This window comes from Phoca vitulina, unplaced genomic scaffold (assembly GCF_004348235.1).
Source record: "Phoca vitulina isolate PV1807 unplaced genomic scaffold, GSC_HSeal_1.0 scaffold93, whole genome shotgun sequence".
Lineage (NCBI taxonomy): Eukaryota > Metazoa > Chordata > Mammalia > Carnivora > Phocidae > Phoca > Phoca vitulina.
In genome coordinates this window covers 1,868,733-1,891,716 of record NW_022589796.1, presented here as the reverse complement: position 1 = coordinate 1,891,716, position 22,984 = coordinate 1,868,733, and the positions used below count along the sequence as shown (strand labels likewise).

Here is a 22,984-nt window from a genome sequence, read left to right as displayed (position 1 = left end):
AGAAAGGGAAGTCTGCATTTTATTCTTAAGCGATTCATCTTTAAATAAAATGAGACTGAGCTTTGGAATGGAATCTCTTTGCATGATCACATCAGTAGGGCTAAGTCAGCAAAGTCAGCAGCTTAGGATTCTCATGCCAAGTGATCAGGGTGGAAGGCAGTACGATTTACAAATTTTGCTCTGGGGGCTGTTTTGCTTTGCAAATAAACCTTGCATTTTCTATTTTGAGCTGGGTGGCTCACAGTGGCAATTTGCAGGACTTGTAAGTTTTCCAGTGCTTGGGAGAAGGAAGAGCCCACACCACCTTATAGGCTTTGACTATATCAGGTTATAAACCTCTTTGGGATTTAAGCCCAGCAAGTGTTACCCCTAGCTGAAGCAATGAATAAGAGCTTATGAGAATAAGTAGTTTAAGGTAATTTAAAATATATATTCAGTATGCATAATAAAAATATATCCATACAATGATCTTGATGCTATCATAATTTTTCTCTTTAAAAAAATACTCCCTTAAAAGTGCTATCAGTAGCTCCCTTCCTGTCTGTGTTTTGAAAGGCAAATTCCCTGGCTCTGCAATACTGTGGCAATTCTCATGTCGTTCCTAGAGTCTTCCCTTTTCAGTGGTAATAACATGCGCAGTGTGTTTTTCGCACTCTTAAGCTTCTTCCTGGCGAAATGCTGCTAAGTATGAAATACTGAAAGAGTTAAAAGGGACAATAAATTGGAATGAAGGTGTTACCTGTCTCTGACTCTGAACAAACAATAGGTAAGTTGTCCTTTATTGAGACATATGACTAAGTAGGACCGCTCGATCTCTGAGTCCTAACAAGAAGTGCAAAACAAGTAACTCAACTTGTATAAAAAACCCTGATTAAGACAGTATAACAAACCATGATGTGAAACAATAGAGTCAAATCCAAATTCACAATATATAAACCACAGCCAAAACTAAAAGATTTTATCATAACGGTTATGGCTTCCCAAGCCAGAGAAAGCTTATTGTACTTCAAGGATCAACTAAAGTTGATAGATAGCAGGTATTCTGTAACTTGCAATAACAACTGAGTAGCTGCGGATTGCATAAATGTGTTGTGTCACGTAATATCAAAGTTATTTGCAAAAATTATACAATCTGGAATGCTTGAATATGAGACACAACAATGTACTGAAACATACATTTATAAGAAAATGAGAGCAATCATTAATATAAAAGGTATTTTTGGGATGCATTAAGTTAGCAGTGCTATCAAGGTTAAATAGGTAAAGTAAGTTCAGTTAGCTACTTAGAATTTCGGTCATATAGATCTATACCTTCTTCTTTGCAAAATCTCATACCTCTTCTGTGTCTTCTGGTTGGCCTTGCTTAGGATCTTCAAAGTGCCATGGGTAAATACTGATCAGGGGCAGACAGTGAGGGCGACTCCCGCTAACCATGCTGAAATGTAAGGATTCTCCTCGTGTTCCCAGGGGAAAGACTTCCCCTGGCCAGTCTAATTCTTCCACTTTGCTGTTGCTCTGCCGTCCCGGTCTTCTTCCACCTGTGCCTTTCACATTTCCCTCAACTGACAAACACTCCTTGGGAATTTTTGATCCTTTCATCTTCTGTCGAATTAAGGGTTTCTTCCTTCTCCTTTTCTTTCTGGGGATGCTACACTTTAAAAGTATCCCACACCTCTTATTTCCGAGGCCCTGCCATCTTATTTGCACTTAGAGTGCAAGAGGCAGGTAAAGCTACACTTCTTTCAGCATTTGGTTGATTTGGGGTCTCAAACTCCCAAGGACACACCTCAGCTCGTGATGTTAGAGGCTGCTGAAAGTTATTACTTGAGTTACAGCGGCCGGGCGCATTTTCCTCAGGGGAAGATGTCTTTTTATTCTGGTCTCCTGTTGGTTTGAGATTTTCATTCTCGATTTTTGATGCTACAACTTTGGGGGGCAGTTCTTCATATTGCCTAGCACACACACTGGCTGCATAATGCTGACCGCCATTCTCATCTTTGGCTCTCCCTGGGGGAACCTGAGTCTTGGAAATCAAAGGCTTCTCATCTTCAAAACCAGGCTGACCTTGGCTCTCCCAAGGGCATACCTCAGCCTTGTCTATGCTCTTCTGATTGGTTTGCTGATACAGTTCAGCTGCCTTGGGCTTCTGATGAGATTTCTCCTTTAAGGAAAAAGTTGGGTTTTTCTCCATTTCAGAAGCTGCAATAGATACGTGTTTTTGAACTTTTGATTCTGAAGGCACGGGACCAGGGGCCAGGTCATAAATCTCCCAAGGGCACACTTCCCCTATGTCAAAGTTGTTCTTCATCTGGGTGGTGCCTGGGCTCATGTCAGAATTGGCAGTGGGCGGGTTGACCCTTTGTTGCTTCATAATCCCAGATTTCTGAGGTTTTCTTGGCTCCTCCACATGATTGGAGTTTTGGGGGGCAGAATCTTTAGTCTCTGTGTTATCTGAATTTGAGTATTTTCTGTTTGTTTCTTTATCTTTTGGCAGAGGTTTCTGGGATTTAGCACGATCTTCCATGCCTGATGTTTGGGTTTTCCCAGCTAATCCAAGAGTCTTCTCCTTGGCACTTGCTATGACACTGAGAGACTTTTGCAACATGGATGTTCGGGGGTGGCCCGGCTTCTTCTCTGAGCTGAGATTGTGAGCGCTTGCTGACTTACACACCAAAGGCACAGACTCTGTGGACTCGGCCTCACTGTTTTCTTTCAGTTTTTGTGTTAGTTTTTTACTTGACAGAGACTCCAGTGTGGAATGTTCTGTAGACTCCTCTTCTTGGCTTTCCACTGGTAAACTGTTGGACTCTTCCGTGTGCTCCCTCACATGATCGTAAGTGCTGTGCGATTTCTTTAGGGAGAAGACTCGGTTTTTCAGGGACTCCTCTTTGGGCTTCCCAGTGTTACCTGAAGACTCTTGTGGGTTCTTCCTGGCCAAGGTAGTGCTTTTGGCTGTGCTGTGGTCTGTGACTTCCTTGTCCTCTTTGGAACACTGCCTGCTGACCGTCTCTGGGATCTCAGTTATACGCCTCATGATCGAACGGCCTAAGCCCTTCTTGGAGCACCGCTTTTTCTGGAGGTGGGGGTTATTTGTAATCATCTTCTTCCTTTTATATATTTCCAACTGGGCATAGAGTTTCTTCAGCTCATCCTGCCAGAAGAAGAGCAAATTCACAGAGATGTGGAACTTAGTGGTTCAGCCAGATACTATTACTAAATGTGACCTGAAGTTAGTAAGCTCGAGCTCTTTAGGGAAACTGCCCTACAGCTTTTCACACCATGTGTGCTCATCAACCTTCTCCTCATTCTTACTTTTCTGACAAATTCTGTTACACATAGAGTTTGAACTTTAAGACATGAACACATGCATCCTGCACTGGTTTCATGGAGTGAGCCCTTTGGACTTACAATTTGTGTGGGCCGGACTCGACCTGGACAATAACAAAACACAGCATATTGTCCACTGACAAACCATATCCCTAAACCATATTGGAAGCATCATGTAGCCATTGATAAAATTACCCCTAATGTTGGGTTAGGTTTAGGGGACAGGAGACTATCAATTACTAAAAGCAGCTTCTTAGTCCAAATGCTGATGTACTGGCACAGATTACTTTCAGTAATCTGGGCTCTCTGCTCGCAGATCTATACTTCCTTTCCATCAGCAAAATGTCATAAACCATAGTAGGGAACATGTATCACCTTCTGCTATATTATTTGTCCTGAGTACTTACATCTATCTAAAATAGTGAAAGTTCATCATTACAACTGCTCATAAGTCAGTTGAGACTATCAAGATTGGTCTGTGTAATTTCTACCATGATGTGTGTTTTAGAATTGGGTTAACTCTGCATTCGATGTTTTCAGTTCTCACACACACACATTCCCCCTCTCTTTTTCTCTCTGGGCACATGTGCACACAGGTGAACATACGCATACATCAGCCCACACATGCTTGCCTATGTGCATGAGGTGAGCCTGAAATAGGAAGGCTGAAATACTGGCATTACCCGAATGTCCTCCGGGTCTAAGCTGTGCTCACTCCACGCGGAGTTGATGCTGCTGTTCAGGTAGGACCCAGACCGGCCCAGGTCTAGCTCATCTTCATATGCTTCTGTAGCAATGTCATCTCGGGGGTTATTGCTTGAATGTGAAAACTGCAATAGAGACACAATGTGAGCTGCAGACATTAACCCACTGGCAGACAGAGCAGAACAATTTTCTAAAGGTTCTAATGTTCACATCATTTCTTCAGCTTAGATTAACTCATTTACCAAATTCCTTATAAAAGATTTGCTGTTATATTTGTGTTTTGCTTTTCATGTTACACGCTAGAGCTCTTAGGCCATCTTGATATGTGGTTCCTTCTCCGACTCCTATTTTCATCCTTGTCTTTTCTCCAGGCTCCCAGTGTTCACTTACATTACTCCTCATACATGATATTTGCATTCTGAAAATGAAAATAAGTAGAAAAACCCACACAAATGTTCTCCAAGCAATTTAGACCCACTGGCAGCTGGAGGGAAAGATTTCTTTTGAGCAGTAGGGTCTACCTTGTGTTTGTCATTCTGCATCACATAGAGGAGGCTGTATGTCACCGAGGGGTACAACTGGCCCTGATCACAGACAGTGACTTTGAGTCTAGTACACATGGCTCCAAAAAAGCTGCCTCCAAGACCTAGGGGATAGGAGATCTGAATGCTAGCGTCAACTGCATTGACAGTGAGACTGGAAACAACTCACGGAAGCTCTCTGGAGCACCGTGCTCTCTCAGCCTAAAGTGATGATATCTAAGTTTAAAATTCAAACCTTCACTGAAATTACAGAATTTTTTTCTCAAGCTCAGTATTCTCAAGTTCCTCCCTCATTACATTTTGAGGAATGTTTATTCTTTCCATGTGGCCTTTGGATATTTTTCAGTTTCGCGGACTCTTGCTATCTCTATTCTTCATCAAATGGAGACGTGGAGAAGTGATTCGGACAAATGATGGAAAGCAGGGAGACGCAAAACAATCTCACCACTTCACACAACATATAAACCAACTGACTCTCCTATGAAAACTGAGAGAATGGTCTAGGGAACATGGGTTCTCTTCTCCCAGCTTGTCATCAGGTCAAATATTCCTTTAAAAAATTAACAGATCACCCTTTCATGATACAGAGCTATTTTACTGTCAATGTTTGTTAAAATATTTAAGTGGGCAGGTGAACATAATATAACTTGTGAAACAGCAATTCTCTATGTAAGGAATCATGAATGTTTTGTAATTGGAACTGAGAAACCACAGAAACGGGTAAATCTTTCCTTCACTCTTGTACGACATCTGTGGTTCCAACATGTGTCAGGAATTTAAGGCTCTAAAGATGAATAAAACACAGTCCTCTCCTCCAAAATCTCAAATGCTACTAGGAAACCACCCAGAGGTTATTTATAAGAGTGGAATTGTTCTTCTTGAGTGCAGTCTCGGAGATGATCTTGAGTTTAAGAAACACTTGTCAGATATTGCCCATTTTCTGCTTTATTATTTGTCCTGAGTACTTATATCTATCTAAAATAGTATTTTAAATATTTATCTTATTTATTTCTTCTGTTTTCCCCTTCTCCAAAATATAAGTACTACAAGAGCACATATTTTTATCTGTTCATTAGTCTTATTCCAGGATATAGAACCGTGCTTAGCAAAGCGCCTCAATGATTTTGTTAAATTATCTGAAGTGGAGGTATAATTCACATACCATAAAATTCTCAAATTTCAATTGTACAATTGAATGATTTTTGGTATTTCACAGTGCTGTGCAACTATCACCACTATTTAATTCCAGAATATTTTCATCACCCCAAAAAAGAACCTTAAACCCATGAAAGCAGTCACTTCCATTTCCCCTCTTCCCCAGCTAGTGGCAACCACTTACCTACTTTCTGTCTCAACAGAGTTGCCTGTTCTGGACATTTCATATAAATGGAGCCACACAAGATGTGGCCTTTTGTGTCTAGCCTCTTTTACTTGGTGTAATGTTTTTGAGGTCTGTACTAGTTGTAGCATGTATCAGTGCTTCATTCCTTATTGTTGGATAGTGTTCCACTGTGTAAATACATCACATTGTGTTTCTACAGTTGATGGACATTTGGGTTGCTTCTATTTTTCAGCTATTATGAATAGGGCTGCTAGGAACATTCATGTACAAATCTTTGTATGAATATGTGTTTTCAATTCTTACAATTGAATGAACAGTCTGGGTATACAGTACATCCATCTAATAAAAATGTAATCATATAATGCAAAGTATGAAAATGGGTAAGAGAAATTGCAGTAACAGACTAATCCATGAAAACTGTAGCTATCTGGTATAATTCAAGTAAGGAAGAAAATAGGCATTTTGCTCTGTTTACATTTGTTTGCCCTTTCAATCAGGCTGAATTTCAATGTTTTGCTTGTGAGAGGAGGTAAAGCCTGGAGTGGATGACAAGCAATCACAAATTCTTGTCTCAACTGTGCTAATATTATATTGTGTGGTACTAATACAGATATATAATGTTCTACTATTTTGTTTTTCTATGTGTAAATGAGGAAAATAATAATAATGCTCTAACTTGTATGTTTTTTCCACACACTCTGATATCATATTATTTCAATGTAAGCAGCTTTATTACTATCATGTCATAGATGAAGAAATTGAACCTCAGAGAGATGAAGAGTCTTGGCTAGTGTCATACTGTATAACTAGTGTGGGTGGAGCATATATTCATAATCTCTGTATTCTGAGTGCTGGCCCATTTCCCCCCACTTTGGTATGCTTCTAGATAAGTCTTTGCCAGAATCTATAATTATAAAGCAAGATTTTTCTATACACAATATTATAACTATTTATATAAAAATTTTCTGAATGTTTACAACACAATGCTTCCTGAATGTAAATCCAAACAGGAGGGTTCTTAGAATAGGATAATTGTCTTTAAAAATTATTTTGATGTTACAGCTACAATAAAAGTTACCTTGAATCCATAATTAAATCATATCTGTATATCAAAATATTTGAGAAAGAACCAAACCAGATGATGGGTTTTGTACAAATTGAAGCATTTAAAAATTACATGGGATGTTTAATAAATCCTAAAAGAAAAGAGACATTTAGTTTCCTGAGGAGGGAGCTTTAAAAACATGTTATGTGTCAAGCAAATCTCCACACCTCCCTTTCCCTATATTGCCAGATATTTTTTTAAAGGAGAAACAACTCCATGCTTATTTGAAATAACTGTCTTGCAAGGGAAAAGTAATGTTAAAGGAATACCTTTGGAATCAAAAGCAACCCAATGGTGACTGTCACAGTCAAATGAGTATGTGCAAAATATAACATTAGCATCCAGTCAGACTGAAGTCTTGAGGCAAGAACGAATCTGAAATGAGAATTCACCAAGTTAGTAATCCAACAAGATCTCTATTTAAAACACTAGGATACTTGGAATCTTTTTTCCTCAGTGTATTAAAAGAAAGCGAGCAAGCATGAGAAAAGTTGTACTGTTGTTTCTGTGGCATACATTTTCATCACAGAATAGGCCTTAAGTAACCCTGACTGGATGCATAAGACATGAACTCTTTATTATTTATTATTTTAAATTATCAGTAGTAAGAAAGACAGCATATAGTTATATAATGTGCTAATCATTTCCTGGAATAATTATTTTGTATGTAAATTGAATGCCTAAGTAAAAGCAGTGAACATATGTGAATTCAAAAGAAGAACAGATTTATAAACTAGTGGCTTCAGGCAAATTTGGGTTATAAGACACAGCCACCTAACTCTTGATTCTAATCTTTTTCCTTTGAAACATTAATTAAGAAAAAACTAAGAAAAAAAAGAGTAGGTAATTATCTGTCTTTGTGAATGGCCTCAGAGACTTAAATGATAATTCAATAGATAAAATGAATATACTAATGGTTTATAAAACATATTTTTTAAAATAAAAATTTTAGTTGTTGTGAAGTATCAAATTGTTTTAAAATAATTTAAAATCATATTTTGCTGAGGAATTTATAAAATTGTTCTAGGACAGTCCTGTAGAGAAACATGTACAGGAAAAATTCAGTACTGATACCTACTCTGGTGATTTTGGAATATTTTCATAAATCAGTAAGTATATGTACAAACTAAAACTCAGGTTTTAAGGACTCATTCTTTTACAGAACCAGGTGATGCTTTTATTAAGGTCATTTTGCAATCATATTCTTCTTTTAATTTTTTTCCATGCATTGTTTATCCATGAAAGCTAAATATGAGATTTTATTGTGTTTGGAATTAGAGAATTAGCATTTTTTTAAAAGATTTATTTATTTATTTATTTGAAAGAGAGAGAGAGAGAGAGAGAGAGAGAAGGCGAGCAATGGGAGGGGCAGAGGGAGAGGGAAAGAAGGAGAGACGCAGACTCCCCGCTGATTGCAGAGCCCCATTGTGGGGTGCATCTCACCACCCTGAGATCAGGACCTGAGCTGAAATGGAGAATCAGATGCTCAATCAACTGAGCCATCCAGGCATCCCTAGAGAATTAGCATTCTGATTCAGTGATATACATCATCATATTTGAAAAGCTAACATCTTAAGAAAATGCTTATGATATAATCATAAAACACATGAATCTAAAAATAGAAGAAACTAATTTTATACCTGCATTATGCCATATTCATGACAAATTTACTAAGTAAATTAGTATTATTAATACTTAAAACAAAATTTCTATCAAGGGGATTTCTTCCTCATTTTCACCTCCATCCTGTCCCCCGTCTTCTCACCTTCTCCCACCATCCCCCAAAATCAAGCTAAAATGGAAGCTCAAGAGTTGTTCAAAATGGAGATAGTTTCCTCTGTGTTTGGAGACATAAAATGGGCTTAAAATATATACACAGAAGTACAGAAAGTTCATGATAGTTCACCTATAACCAAATAGGATTTTATGAATCAACATATTCTCTAACTCCTTAGTGAGAAATGTGGCTTTATACCTGCCTTGAATATGACTAAATGAATATTCACTTTGTTCAGGGGTGACAGACTTTTGACAGATCCTGTGCTGGGTCAGGTGAGATTTTTTTAAGCACTGAAATCAGATCATCATACTCAGTACCAAGTAACAGTACCTGAGGCATAGTACTGAGGCATAGAAGCAATATAAAATTGTGACCTGGAAAATTATATAATCCAAATCTGCTGGGGTCATTCCCAGTACTGGAGCAGAGAGTTATATCAAAGGAGATGGATTTACATTCTAAAAGTGTTCTCATGCACTGGAAATTTCTATCTCAAATGCCAACACAAGTGAACTTTAAGCTAGCTTGACAATATCTGGAAGGAACAAGGGTTACATATATTTTAAATTAAAATGTTGAGTCTTCCAAAAAGTTTATTTGAAGTACTACATACTAACATCAATTGCCCTTAAATTAATCAGCGTTTAAATACTGCTAGGTTTGTTAGGTTGCAGTTCTGCATAGAAATATCTTAAGAAAAATTGGGTTTTGCAGTCTTTTTAAAGATTTTTCTTTAAAAGACTATTCCAACTTCTAAAAAATAGATCTAACAGTCAGGAACATAGAAATAGTTAAAAATTGAGGTTAAGAATAAAAGCAAACTTTTAAAAGTCTTGCACTTTTCCAAAGCTTTGCTCTACACTTAGTAAAGGATTATAGAACAGATTAGGCAAAATGCCTTCTGCATTATTAGACTTCTAGACTTAATCCTTTTAGTTTATTTTTGTTTGATCTGGCAATTTGGTGAGAATAAAAGTAAATCTATATATAAATATGTAGTCATAGCTTTAAGTTTATATACTTATGTATGTATATACGTATACACAGTTATATATGTATAATTTTATATTTTAAGTGAACCAGAACAAATATATATGCTTATTGACAGTGAATATATTTGCTGATGTTGGATGCCTTATTTAATATTATTGAATTCCAGTAAAAAATTACAAAGATGGGTCCAGTTGATTTATATTATGTTATTGCTTCCTATTCTTGGTCTTTTATCAACATTGGAACCACAGCATGTATGAATTCAGTTCACATGTAAATAAGAAATTGTATATACTTGATTCCTTTAATTATTACTGCCTATTGCTTTCTCCCTGCTCATCTCCCTAAAATCAGTGTTCCGTAGATTTACTGTGTTAAACTATAATTCCGTCCTTGGTTCTTTATGGCCATACAATGAAATTTCCAAGACAGAGTAGCTAATCTATACTATAAATCTTTGAAGCCAACATGCCACAATCTAATTGGGTTTGGTCTATGCAGAAAGGTAAGTCGAATTTGGAACTTAAAAGTTGGGCTTCCCATTCAAGTTTTCTTAGGCTTGAAAATACTAAAGCCTACCAAGGCCGGTCACCTTGCTACCACTAGAAGTCCTCCCTATTCAAAACTTAAAGGGGACTACACAGTTGTCTCGAGGAAAGTTGATCTTGTCTACAACACAAAGTCTACTAGGTTCAATATGAACAATTCAGTCAGAACTTGTGTCTATGTGAACCCAGCTAGGCTGATGGGTTGTCTGGGACTCTGTAGGAAAGACCTAAGGAAAGTAAGAAAGCTTCTTCTTTTTTGTTTTTTTTAAAGCAAGCTCTATGCGCAGTGTGGGGTTTGAACTCATGACCCTGAGATCAAGAGTCGCATGCATGCTCCCTGATTGAGCCAGCCAGGTGCCCCCAGAAAGCTATTCTGAATGAATATTTAGAATACGTTTCCTCATCTCGGCCCAGTATTAAAACAGAATTTTCTGAAGAGTGGCTGCTATTATCAGATGTCAGTTGAGGGTTGGGGGAAATCATGGTGAATGGTTTGGAAAGTACTGGTTAAACAAAGTTAACTAGGTTTCCTTACAGCAGGACTTCTCGGTATGTCACTTTGTGCTGTGACATTCCTAAAAGGGAGTTATCAAATGTAATGTGTCATAAATATACACAAGCATATAAAAACATCTAAAAGTGATATCCTAATATATTACCAGTGCTTACCATCTTTGGGTGGTTGGATTAGGGAGTTTATTTTTTATCATTTTATGATTTATCTGTAATAACCACCTATTGCCTTAATAGGAATTTTTTAAAGTTCATTTAAAAAGTAACTTTACCTTGCCTGCTTGGGCAAGTTGAGAGTGTAAAGTCCATTGAGGGGCACCTGGGTGGCTCAGTCAGTTAAGCATCAGCTTCGGCTCAGGTCATGACCTCAGGGTCCTGAGATCAAGGCCCCCCCCCCCCCCCCCGTTGGGCTCCTTGCTCAGCAGGGAGACTGCTTCTCCCTCTCCCTCTGCCACAGCTCCCTCTGTCTGTGCTCTCTCTCTCACTATCTATGTGTTAAACAACTAAATAAAATCTTAAAGGAAAACAAAGTCCATTGAAAAAACATACTTGATGAAAATGAAACAGATACAAATCTTAAGATAGAAAAGGATAAAGATCAATTTAGGTAAATGCTTTGAACAGATTTAATTTCTTGGGCAATTAATTTGATTCTAATACAGCAGCTAATTGTAGGGCAAAAGTAGAAAACCCTTTGCATGACATGGTCACATTCTGACAACAGAAGACATTTAAACTCGTCTGTAAATTTCTTCTGGCATGCTTATGACTCTTTAATTGGTTTGTTAATACAGCATTTAACTTATAAATGGTTCTAGAGAAGCATGTTTGTTATATCTTGAAACACAGGTGTTTGATATTCTGGAAACAAAAAACAAAAACGCAACTTTTCTTGGGAGATGGTTTGGGAGATATGTGAAGACTGTGGAGCCCTGCCCGTGACAGAGTGTTCTCTGGTGCTCACTACACTGTGGACCCAGGGCATCCCCTCTCACATCCTTCAGCTCTAGTCCGAGTAGAAGTGAGAAAGCCTTCTTTTTGACTATTTATAACATCATATTTTGCTTCTCATCTTTCCTTCCTCTTCTCTTTTTCTCTTTTCTCTCTTTCTTGAGAGGGGGCAAGACAAAGCAAGGACAAAGGCAAATTTTCCTTTGATTCCTGACCCTTTGATGGAATTTCTAGGGTTGTCAAATCATAAATTCTTCCCTTCTTACTTAAAAGTTAAAAAAGTATAGGTATGCCTAAGGTTCAACTGCTCTCTGGCAACATCTATCCCTATAAGTGCAAGATACAATTTTATAATTATTGACTAAAGTGAGAAATGATAAATATCTTCTAAAACTTCCATAGATCCACACTTTCCCACTCTGACTCCCACTATTGTTAACCTCTGTTTTTCAATTGAGGGAAAAGACAAATATTCAAAATTTCTCATTAAATTCTTATGTATGTCCTAACTTTGTCGAGCAAATGAATGACATCTTTTTGTTGCTTTTTGAATTATAGGATTTCTTTTTTTGTTCTCACTGAGGTTTTCATTTCATTTTCAGATATAAATAGGTATAAATTCTCAGAAGTCATACATATTTCATTTTGTTCATTTATCATAAGCTACTTTCTTCCTCCTTTGTACTTACCGACTATAGTAATAAAAGGGATATTAAAAAATGGAAGGCCAGGCCATACTCCTTCCAATAGAAAGTCATTGCTAAAATATGATAGTGATAAAACTTCATTGCACATGAAAATTGAGTCATTGGGTTGGAGTGGTATTTTAGTTTTGCATTTAGCAGAATTAATACACATAAGTTGACTATCTGAGTATTAAGATTTTAAAAATGTAAACCAGTGTACTAACATGAATGGAAACATAGACAATTTATCTACATCTACTTTATAATGTAAGTATGTGTTGCTTTATATCTTCAGAACAAAAAGCATTATATATCATAACAACATTCAATGACATTCCCATAAGTGGTTTAATATAATACAATAATATCAAGTTAACTTTCAAATAAATGTGATAACAAAACAGAAGGAACTAAGAACAGCAGTTAAAAAACAAAACGAAACAAAACTATAGGGGTGCCTGGGTGGCAGAGTTGGTTAGGTGTCTGACTCTTGGTTTCGGCTCAGGCCATAATCTCATGGGTCCTGAGATTGAGCCCCACATCGGGCTCTGTGCTCAGTGCAGAGTCTACTTGACTTTCTCTCTCCCTCTCCCTCTGTCCCTCTCCACCACGTGTTTGAGCTCTGTGCTCAGTGCCGAGTCTACTTGAGTTTCTCTCTCCCTCTCCTTCTGTCCTTCTCCACCACCTCTCCCTCTCTAAATAAATAAATAAATCTTAAAAAAAAAAATGAACTATATTCATTTGGCATTTCTGTGACAAAGAAATTAGTCAACTTAAAAACACTATCCTTCCTAAATCTTTCCATTATGTGTGTTATCCAATTTTGCTATTTAAATTAAACTGCAACACATCAGAGAAACAAAACAGTTATTTACTAGCTCCACAGAGCACTTGCCTAATTGTATGGAATATAGCAGAGATAATGAGCTCATTGTGAACTGCAACAGCCATATAGCGTGGCTCATGAAATGCTGATGGCACTGTCCGCACTGCATAGCAGAGATAAACACCCCACAAGAGGAATAAAAATTCAGCTGTGAGAAGAACAAAAAAAAGAAAAACAATTTTCCATTAGTTTTACAGGTGAATAAAAATGCAAAATTTAAGTTCTTTAGCATGCATTTTTTGTGTTATAGAAACATAAGTTCAGTTAGAAATAGATGCATACAAAATGTCACTCATATATGAAAACATATGACATATATTTATTTTAAGATTTTATTCAGTGTAACAGAAGATTTTTCAAAGGTAGTTTGGTTTTTGTTCTGTTTTTTGTTTGTTTGTTTGTTTTAAAACAGTGGTTGGTTTCTCAGATTTTTCTTTTGCTAATACCTGGCTTTTTCCTCAAACAATTGTAAAATAATTTTCCACATCCCCAACCTAAGTTTGAAATATTCATAGAGCATCTGGGTCATAATGAAGTCTTCAAGGCAACAAAGGCTTATAATGTGCTTATATGTAGCTTCCAGAAATTTAAGCTCTTACTGTATTGAATCTGGTTCCACAACATAAAGATACCCATTGCCAGAAATGTGAGAAAATAGGTTGTTAAACATTCAGTGGCATATTTTATAAATGAACCATTATTTCTTCACACATGACAGAAATCATATCTTTTGTGGGTGGAGTGTTGAAGTCTTCGTAAAATTCACAATCACCTTGTTTGCGGGCTCAAGCCAGAAGAGACAAGCATAGGATAGCAGTTAAGGATAAGGGCTTCAGACTCACACTAGACCTGATTGGAAATTCTGGCTCTATCTCTAATTAACTTTGTATAATCTGAGGCAACTTAACCTTTCTGGCCACAGTTACCTTATCTGGAAAATGAGAATAACAAAAGTACATATTTCATGAGATTATTTGTTAATGAAATCAAATAATGAATAGAAAGCACTTAACATGGTTTCTGACATAGTAGATATTAGATAAATAAAGGAATAAATAAAAACACATGTTAAATGGTTCTTATTGTTAAACATCTCACTTGACTTTTTTTTCAAATTGAACATTGCTATTTTAATTCATTCTGACCAATAATTGTTCAATCCATTTTATCATGTCTTAGCAACATGACCTCATTGGAAGATAGCATCTAAAGAAGATAATATCTAATTAATAAGAATAAAGAAGAAAGCTTTAATTTGGAGAAAACGTTTCATCAAATGCATCACCTCGAGGTAACCTACTTGCGTATCTATTGAAACACTGACTTCCATTCCCATATGCCAAGTTATTTACCTGCCAACCTGTCAGCATATTTCTGTCAGTAATTAAACAATAGGCAGTGCCCTAATTATTGAAAATCCCTTAAGTACAGGGTATCAGATTGGATAAAAAAAACAAGACCCATTGATATGCTGTCTGCAAGAGACTCATTTTAGACCCAAAGACACCTCCAGATTTAAAGTGAGGGGGTGGAAAGCCATTTACCATGCTAATCAAAAGAAAGCTGGGGTGGCAATCCTATACCAGACAAATTAGATTTAAAACCAAAGACTATAATAAGAGATGAGGAAAGACACTACATCATACGTAAAGGGTCTATCCAACAAGAAGATCTAACAATTTTAAATATCTATGCCCCTAACATGGGAGCAGCCAATTATATAAGCCAATTAATAACAAAAGCAAAGAAACACATCAACAATAATACAATAATAGTAAAGGACTTTAACGCCCCCCTCACTGAAATGGACAGATCATCTAAGCAAAAGATCAACAAGGAAATAAAGGCTTTAAATGACACACTGGACCAGATGGACTTCGCAGATATATTCAGAACATTCCATCCCAAAGCAACAGAATACACACTCTTCTCTAGTGCACATGGAACATTCTCCAGAATAGATCACATCTTGGGTCACAAATCAGATCTCAATTGGTACCAAAGGACTGGGATCATTCCCTGCATATCTTCGGACCACAATGCTGTGAAACTAGAACTCAATCACAAGAGGAAAGTTGGAAAGAACTCAAATACATGGAGGCTAAAGAGCATCCTACTAAAGAATGAATGGGTCAACCAGGAAATTAAAGAAGAATTTAAAAAATTCATGGAAACAAATGAAAATGAAAACACAACTGTTCCAAATCTTTGGGATCCAGCAAAGGCAGTCCTAAGAGGAAAGTATATAGCAATACAAGCCTTTCTCAAGAAACAAGAAAGGTCTCAAATACACAACTTAACCCTACACCTAAAGGAGCTGGAGAAAGAACAGCAAATAAAGCCTAAACCCAGCAGGAGAAGAGAAATAATAAAGATCAGAGCAGAAATCAATGAAATAGAAACCAAAAGAACAGTAGAACAGATCAACAAAACTAGGAGGTGGTTCTTTGAAAGAATTAATAAGATTGATAAACCCCAGCCAGACTTATCAAAAAGAAAAGAGAAAGGACCCAAATCAACAAAATCATGAATGAAAGAGGCGAGATCACAACCAACACCAAAGAAATACAATTATAAGAACATATTATGAGCAACGATATGCCAGCAAATTAGACAATCTGGAAGAAATGGATGCATTCCTAGAGAAGTATAAACTACCAAAACTGAACCAGGAAGAAGTAGAAACCTGAACAGACCCATAACCAGTAAGGAAACTGAAGCAATAATCAAAAATCTCCCAAAAAGCAAGAGCCCAGGGCCAGATGGCTTCCCAGGGGAATTCTACCAAACATTTCAAGAAGAATTAATACCTATTCTTCTGAAACTGTTCAAAAAATAGAAATGGAAAGAAAACTTCCAAACTCATTTTATGAGGCCAGCATTACCTCGATCCCAAAACCAGACAAAAACCCCATCAAAAAGGAGAACTACAGAAGTACATCCCTGATGAATATGGATGCAAAAATTCTCACCAAAATACTAGCCAATAGGATCCAATAGTACATTAAAAGGATTATTCACCACGACCAAGTGGGATTTATTCCTCTAAAACCCTGATGTGGTCAGAAGCCAAATAAAAAATAAGCCATACTCAAAGATCTCCATGAGATTTATTCAGTCCCAATTATTCAGTATGTTGGCCACTGGCCATGTGCTATAATTGTTCTTTCCAGCCGAGTTCTACTGGATTAGGAAAAGCAAATCAGGAAATGCTGAGGTCTTTGTGTAGAATGTAGAACTTTCCTTCCCAACTCTTGTATTTCTGTCCATGGTACTGCTGTTGCCTGTTTACCCGGGTTTGAAATTTCAGTGCTGCCTTTCACTGATACATTTCTACTCTCAGCTGTTTTTTATACATATCATTCCTCTCAACGCCCACAGTGACTACCCTTTAAGCACATACCATGTCATTCCTTATTTGTTACAATTATTTTTCAACTGCCCCATCTAAACCTGGCTTTACCCTGGGTTCGTTCATTCTTCATTTACTGAAACTCCACTTTGATTACATCAGGATTTGTCCAAATCTCTGGTACTCCATTTGGGTTAGCTGATTCACATTTCCATTATAGGATTCACTCATACCCACTTAGGACCCGGGAAATAATTCCTGCCCCCAAAAGGAAGACTATAAGGGATTCCTGCCTGGGCAGACATGTCCTCATTTTTAAGACTTTCTTGCCACCCAGGTTTCATGTTAGCTGCCCACTTTGCTTGGCTTTATTCTTTTGTGCTTGTATATTTTTCTTGGTCCTTGACTTATCTAGTTGCTGACCCTCAGGCCAGGCTTTTGTGAGTTACTGCATCCATTTTCACTCAGAAATCTTCAGTGGCTTACTATTCTTTTACAAATGCTTGGTCCTGGCACTCCTTGCCCCTGTGACTTCATGTTATGTGTCCATTATGATCTTCCAATGCTCCCCAGCATGAACTCTAAGCTGACCTAGGCACACTCATCCTCTGAACACTTCAAAGATTCTTCTTGCTTCTGAGTGTTTGTTCATGCTATTGCTCACACAAGAAATATCCTCTCACCCACATTTCCAAATCCCATCCAGTTTTTCATTGTTTAACTTAGGTCCCACTTCCATCACAAAGCCACCTGAATTGATTTTACCTTGCACTGAATTTTCCTTCCTCTAATCTCTTATCTAATCTCTTACACAATGCAGAGAATAATGCCACACAATATATAACCGAGAGAAAATTGTTTGTGGAGTCTTACTAATCACTCCGTTCCTTAGCCCCAACTAGTTACGACCTTCGCAGCAAAGAGCGAGTCTTATTTATTTACTTACTTTTTTATTCAAGTATAATTAACATTCAGTGTTATATTAATTTCAGGCGTACAATATAATGATTCAACAGGGAATTGAGTCTTTCAATTATTTTTTCTGCCTTTGCCTACTTAGGTAGCAACAGTACTGAGCATACATAGATAAAATTCAATAAATATTTGTTGAATTGAAAGAATATAAATGATACCAGTTTCAGGTTATTAGAGATGTAGACTCTCTGTTACTTTGCCACTCCATCTAACACTGCAGGCCTATACATGATCTAAAGGTTATACTGGCATTATAATTAATAGTGGCAACTGCTATTTACTGATGGGCCACCAAGGGTATAGTGATGTGTCTGGCACTTAAGAATAGTGAATGCAAAAGTATTATTAAACAACACCAGCACAAATATATGCTGAAGTTGAAGGATTCACATGTAACTGACACTATCTTCTTTTAAAGAAACTATTCCCTGCCACTTATTGTAGCGTTTTTATATAATGTTATCCTGAAGATTGAAAAAAAAAAAGGGAAAATGGCTAGGTTAATTAGGGTGCTACAATGTAGAATTATATTAAAAAATAAGAGATAAAATGAGATTCCTCCTAATAGCTAAGCTTAACATTAAAATCATTTCATTAGCAATATCAAACAATATGCTCTAGCTGAAAAACAATTTATTATTCAAAGTACCAATTAAACTAAATGTGACATATGAAAGTTGTGCTTGGGAAAAAATCAGTTTCATATAATTAACTTCAAACTAACATCGCAATTAGGAAAGAAAATATGCAGATGTTACCAAATTTTGCAGTGTTATTACGTGGGAGTTGAAATATGCTTCTGCTTTAGAAAATAATTTCTGCTGTTAAATGATTTTGATGGGAGGCATGAGTATAGTTAAAAAGGGAATTGCATTTATATTTAAAGATCCAAATAGGGCTTTCAGAAAACTGAGGTATTTTACTTTTAATCTATAAGGGATAACAGTTTGAAAGTTAACTATCATAGCCTTTTAAAAATTAATAGACCATAGTGAAAGTGATTTCACGTTAATCTTTCCAAAGGGCTGGGTCAAGCAAAGAAGTGAGAATTTGCATCAGCTCTTGGACACTGAAGATGCCTCAGCTCTGTGATCTTAGAACACCCACAAGGGCTGAGAAAAAAACAGCTTCAAAGTACAAATGTCTTTCTAGCGGTGGTCCCCTGCTTTGCCATGTTGCAAAAGCATTTTTTCTTAATAACATTTTACACTTCCTTAGCCCCTTTAAAAATATTTTTATGTGGCACAAATAAATATACAAATGAAGCATTTAGGTTTCATTTATTTTAATGTCCAAGTATTTCTTTTAACATTTTTCTCTCCTTCAACTTCTATCTATGTTTACTGTTTTTATGCTAATAACATGGTAGGTGGCACAGAAGATCATGAAGTATTAAATCAAACAACTTCAATAATGCTTGAGAGTCGCTCAAGTTCCAGTGTTCTGGGTTCAATTGGCATATAGGAGCCTTGATATTCTGGAGGCTTAGTTGCCTTTTCTTTGGTTAAAATTAGTACAGTTACGAGAGTTATAATGCTTAAAAAAATGAGAATGATACCTTTGATAGAATTTTGAAGCTAGAAGTGACTTTATTAGACCATGTAGTCTGGGGTACTTTTTTGAGTGTGTATATGGCTGTCAAGGGGTGGTTGGTGAATTGCTGTTACTCTGTTTGCCTGAGGTCAATTTATTCAGCGTTAGGACAGAGAGTGATGGAGAAGGGGGATGTTGCAGTGGGTTTCACAGGCAGGACAGTGAGGCAGGAATGTCTGTCTGCTCCCTCCTCAGCTCTCTGGAAGCAGTGAGCCAAGGGATGGACAGTGTTGGGCTACGGAATATGCCTGTGGAGAACCTTGTACCCTTGTTGCCCTCACAGTGTTCACGGCAGAGCAGAGCCTGGAACACAGGGCTCCTTAGTTCCCTCCTTAGTTCAGTGTTCTCAAAATTACGTCCTTGGCCTGAGGGTTTCTTTTGCTCTATTACTAACAGGCATAGACAAAACCCGGGGAAATATTGTTTTAACCCTAGTGAAGAAAACAAGTATTTTTCCAAGCAGTAATTGTTTGTATTTTAAACAATTAATATGCTAATCGTAAACAGCTAGTAATTCCACTTGGAATGACTTTTTGTCCCCTCAATCTGACTTTGTAGCTAACATCTGCTGAATGTGTCAGGCACTGTGCTAAATGCATTTTGTACATTATCTACATGCACAAAGGCTTTATTGTAGGCTGGGACAAAATTCTGAATGCCCCAATTTCAAGCTTGTGTCAGAGATCCTGTGTAGTAATACCAAGGAATACTGTTGTTAATCATCCGAACTGTGTAGGGCATATAGTGACTTGATGATTCTATTCCCTTCCCCGCGCACTGCCAGGGAGCTCTCTGAGGCAAGAACTGCCATGAACAGTCACACATTTGCAGGTTGGCTTTTTTTTAGTGCTTCCTTTCGCACATTTCTAGAACTTGGATCAAGTTTTTCATAATCTCCACTGTGTCTTGAGAGGGAAAGTTAGAGTAGGTATATTTTCTCCCCTCTGTCTCTGGCATGGACACTTAAGATTTTTAAAGTTTGATATGAGGTGACAGGAATTTAGTGAAATTCAGATACCTCACAGCTTATGGACACACGTTCAAGATCATGAATGTAAGAAGAGCTCACAAAGACAGAATAAGATTGGGGACCCCTCAGGGCACAGGGTCAGTGTCAGGGCAGCAAGGTCTGTCTTCTAGTAACATCCTTCTGTTTCCTTCTCCCCATCATTTGCGTGTGTGTTGTTTGAGGAGGGAGCTGGAATTGGGATTATTTGTTACCATTTAAAAAATACATTTAAAATTGTCCATCTTTTTTAAAGACTGAAAGCATTGACAATTATTTGCCTTTGCTTGGGCTACTCTCTAGATTCACACATACTCTTTGAAGGACTAGCTTGAGTGGTTTTAGGATGATTATAGTGGGGGTTATATTTCTGTTTGTTTATATTCTACCTTTGGGTAAAATTATTTTACTTCTTTGAGATGGAGTTCTTTGTGTGACCTTAAAGGTGCTTTAAATTATTATAAAATAAAATAATTTATTTTATACCTTAATTTTATACTTATAGTGTCATTTTCTCTTTTGGAAGTTAAAAAAATTAACTTCCTCATTCAATTTCTAGCTTATAAAATCTTTGAGACAATTTTGCTGAGTTAGGCTTGGCTCAGGACATTGCTTGACCACAGAGTGGGGGATTCACATGGTCATTACAAATCTGCCTTTTTCTTGGCCAAGTGGTCTCTTTCTTATTTAATTTATCCCAGAGTTTTGACTACTTTGGGGAATGGGTTTCAGGGAGTAGAAACTGAAAACCCACACACTTTTCTACTCTTATGTAATCTAATCTCAGAGGAAGTGGTAGCACCAGGCTCTCTAGGATTACTGCAGGAGTCGGAATGTGGAGCTGTAAGAACACACTGAAACTTGCAGTCCATAAGGACTAACAGCTTGTTGTTTAAACTATGACAGTCCTTTTAATACAAGGAAAAGATCTGCCAAAATCTTCTTGACAAATGAGTTAATCTATAGGCTATTTCTCTTCAAGCAACAAAAGATGGCTTTTTTTTCTTCCTAATGTCGCTGCCCCCCTTTAAAATTCCTGGGTTCCACCTGGGAGCTGAAACTCCGTAGAAGAAACTGTGATGGCCACAGATATCTTAGTTACTCTTGCTCCATGTCCTTCAGGAGCTGTCCCAAAATAATCCCCAGCCCTATCACAAAATTTCTTTAACTTCCAAAAAGAAAAGTGGCACTGTAAGGATAAAATTAAGATACAAAATAATTTGTCCGTTTAGCCCTGTAGCATCATATAAATAAATACTCCTCAAAGATGCAAAATATTTTTCAGAAGAGGTATATAAATAAATAAGAAAATAACCCTCACTTCACTCTTTCTAAAAACACTCAAGCAAGACCTTTCAAAAGTATATGCGAGTTTCTAGCAATGTAGGCCAAATGAAGGCAAATAAACCGTCTATGTGGTAAGGCTTTTATCCTTTGAAATTAAAAATACTGGGGCGCCTGGGTGGCTCAGACTGTTAAGCGTCTGCCTTCGGCTCAGGTCACGATCCCAGGGTCCCGGGATCGAGCCCCACATCAGTCTCCCTGCTGAGTGGGGAGCCTGCTTCTCCCTCTCCCTCTGTCTGCTGCTACCCTTGCTTGTACTCTCTCTCTCCTGTCAAATAAATAAAATCTTAAAGAAAAAAATTAAAAATACTTTTCTAAAGTGGTAACAAGTGATGCAGCGTGGATTAAGACATACAGTACAACAGAATAAAAGAAGATGTACGTACATGAAGCTACATCATGAACATTAATCTAAGTCAGATGAAGAGGAAGTCTAATCTATTTTCCCTCACACTCATTAAATGGTGCTTATATCACATTTCACCTGTCATAAGATAGCCTAATCTTCTAGGGTAATTAAGTATTTAAATCCTTAGAAATAATTGCTATTTTAGAAGTTTCCTATATAACTCAGTAAGACAGTTACTGTAGTCTTGGTTCCTTCTAAATAGTGACATATGCCTAATTAAATTACTGAACATACTATCTTGTGGGTTTAAAATACTATACCAGGAAGGAAGAGAACAAAGAAGAAGAGCATGTCAATGAAGAGGAAAGCAAAGATTATGTTTTCTGCAGTGAACACATTCCATGTGAAATTCATGGAAATGAATTAGAACTTCTGAATAGTGGGGGGAATCAATATTGGGATTACCTTAAACAACGAAATATTTAGAAATTCCCAAATGGAATGTGAACCCAAGTTTATCATACCTGTTTGATTATTGCTGGATTTTTCTCTATGTCTTTCTTTAAAAGTTGGTGAATAAAATACATAGCAAGGAATGTCAAGCTCTAAGAAGTTCCCAAAACCACAAGATACTTCAGGCACTGGACTTTTCACAACTATGAAGACATGGGCAAAGATCTTAATTTATAAAAGAATCCTTGTTAGGGAATATTTATTAAATCATACAAATGTGATTGAGAAGAGTTAGGCCATAACAGTGATAAAGAAAGATACAGGGAATAAGAGGAGGTAAATAGAAACCTGGATAGAACTTTTTGTATATATTCTTGTACTCAGTTAAGGAAGGCAGCAAAATAGCTTTATTCTCAATTATGTCCCTTTTAAATCACATTAAATTATCATCACCTAACTTCTAGAAGTAACCAAGGAAACATTTCTGTGCTTGCCTAGATCTGAACTAGTCTGATGCAGAGATTTAGCCGTGGA

General features: G+C 37.1%; 1 protein-coding gene across 1 annotated transcript in view; it reads right to left on the bottom strand.

Annotated features, from left to right (window-relative positions):
- Window positions 1–222: 222 nt before the first annotated feature.
- Window positions 223–22,984, bottom strand: part of GPR158 (G protein-coupled receptor 158) — a 446,114-nt gene continuing 423,352 nt past the window's right edge. Inside the window, exons 8-11 of the mRNA XM_032396681.1 lie at window positions 13,388–13,526; window positions 7,291–7,396; window positions 4,011–4,157; window positions 223–3,151 (exon numbers count right to left, since the gene is read on the bottom strand). Coding sequence (XP_032252572.1) covers window positions 1,676–3,151; window positions 4,011–4,157; window positions 7,291–7,396; window positions 13,388–13,526 — 1,868 coding nt within the window. The 3' untranslated portion in view covers window positions 223–1,675. The remainder of the gene's footprint in view (window positions 3,152–4,010; window positions 4,158–7,290; window positions 7,397–13,387; window positions 13,527–22,984) is intronic.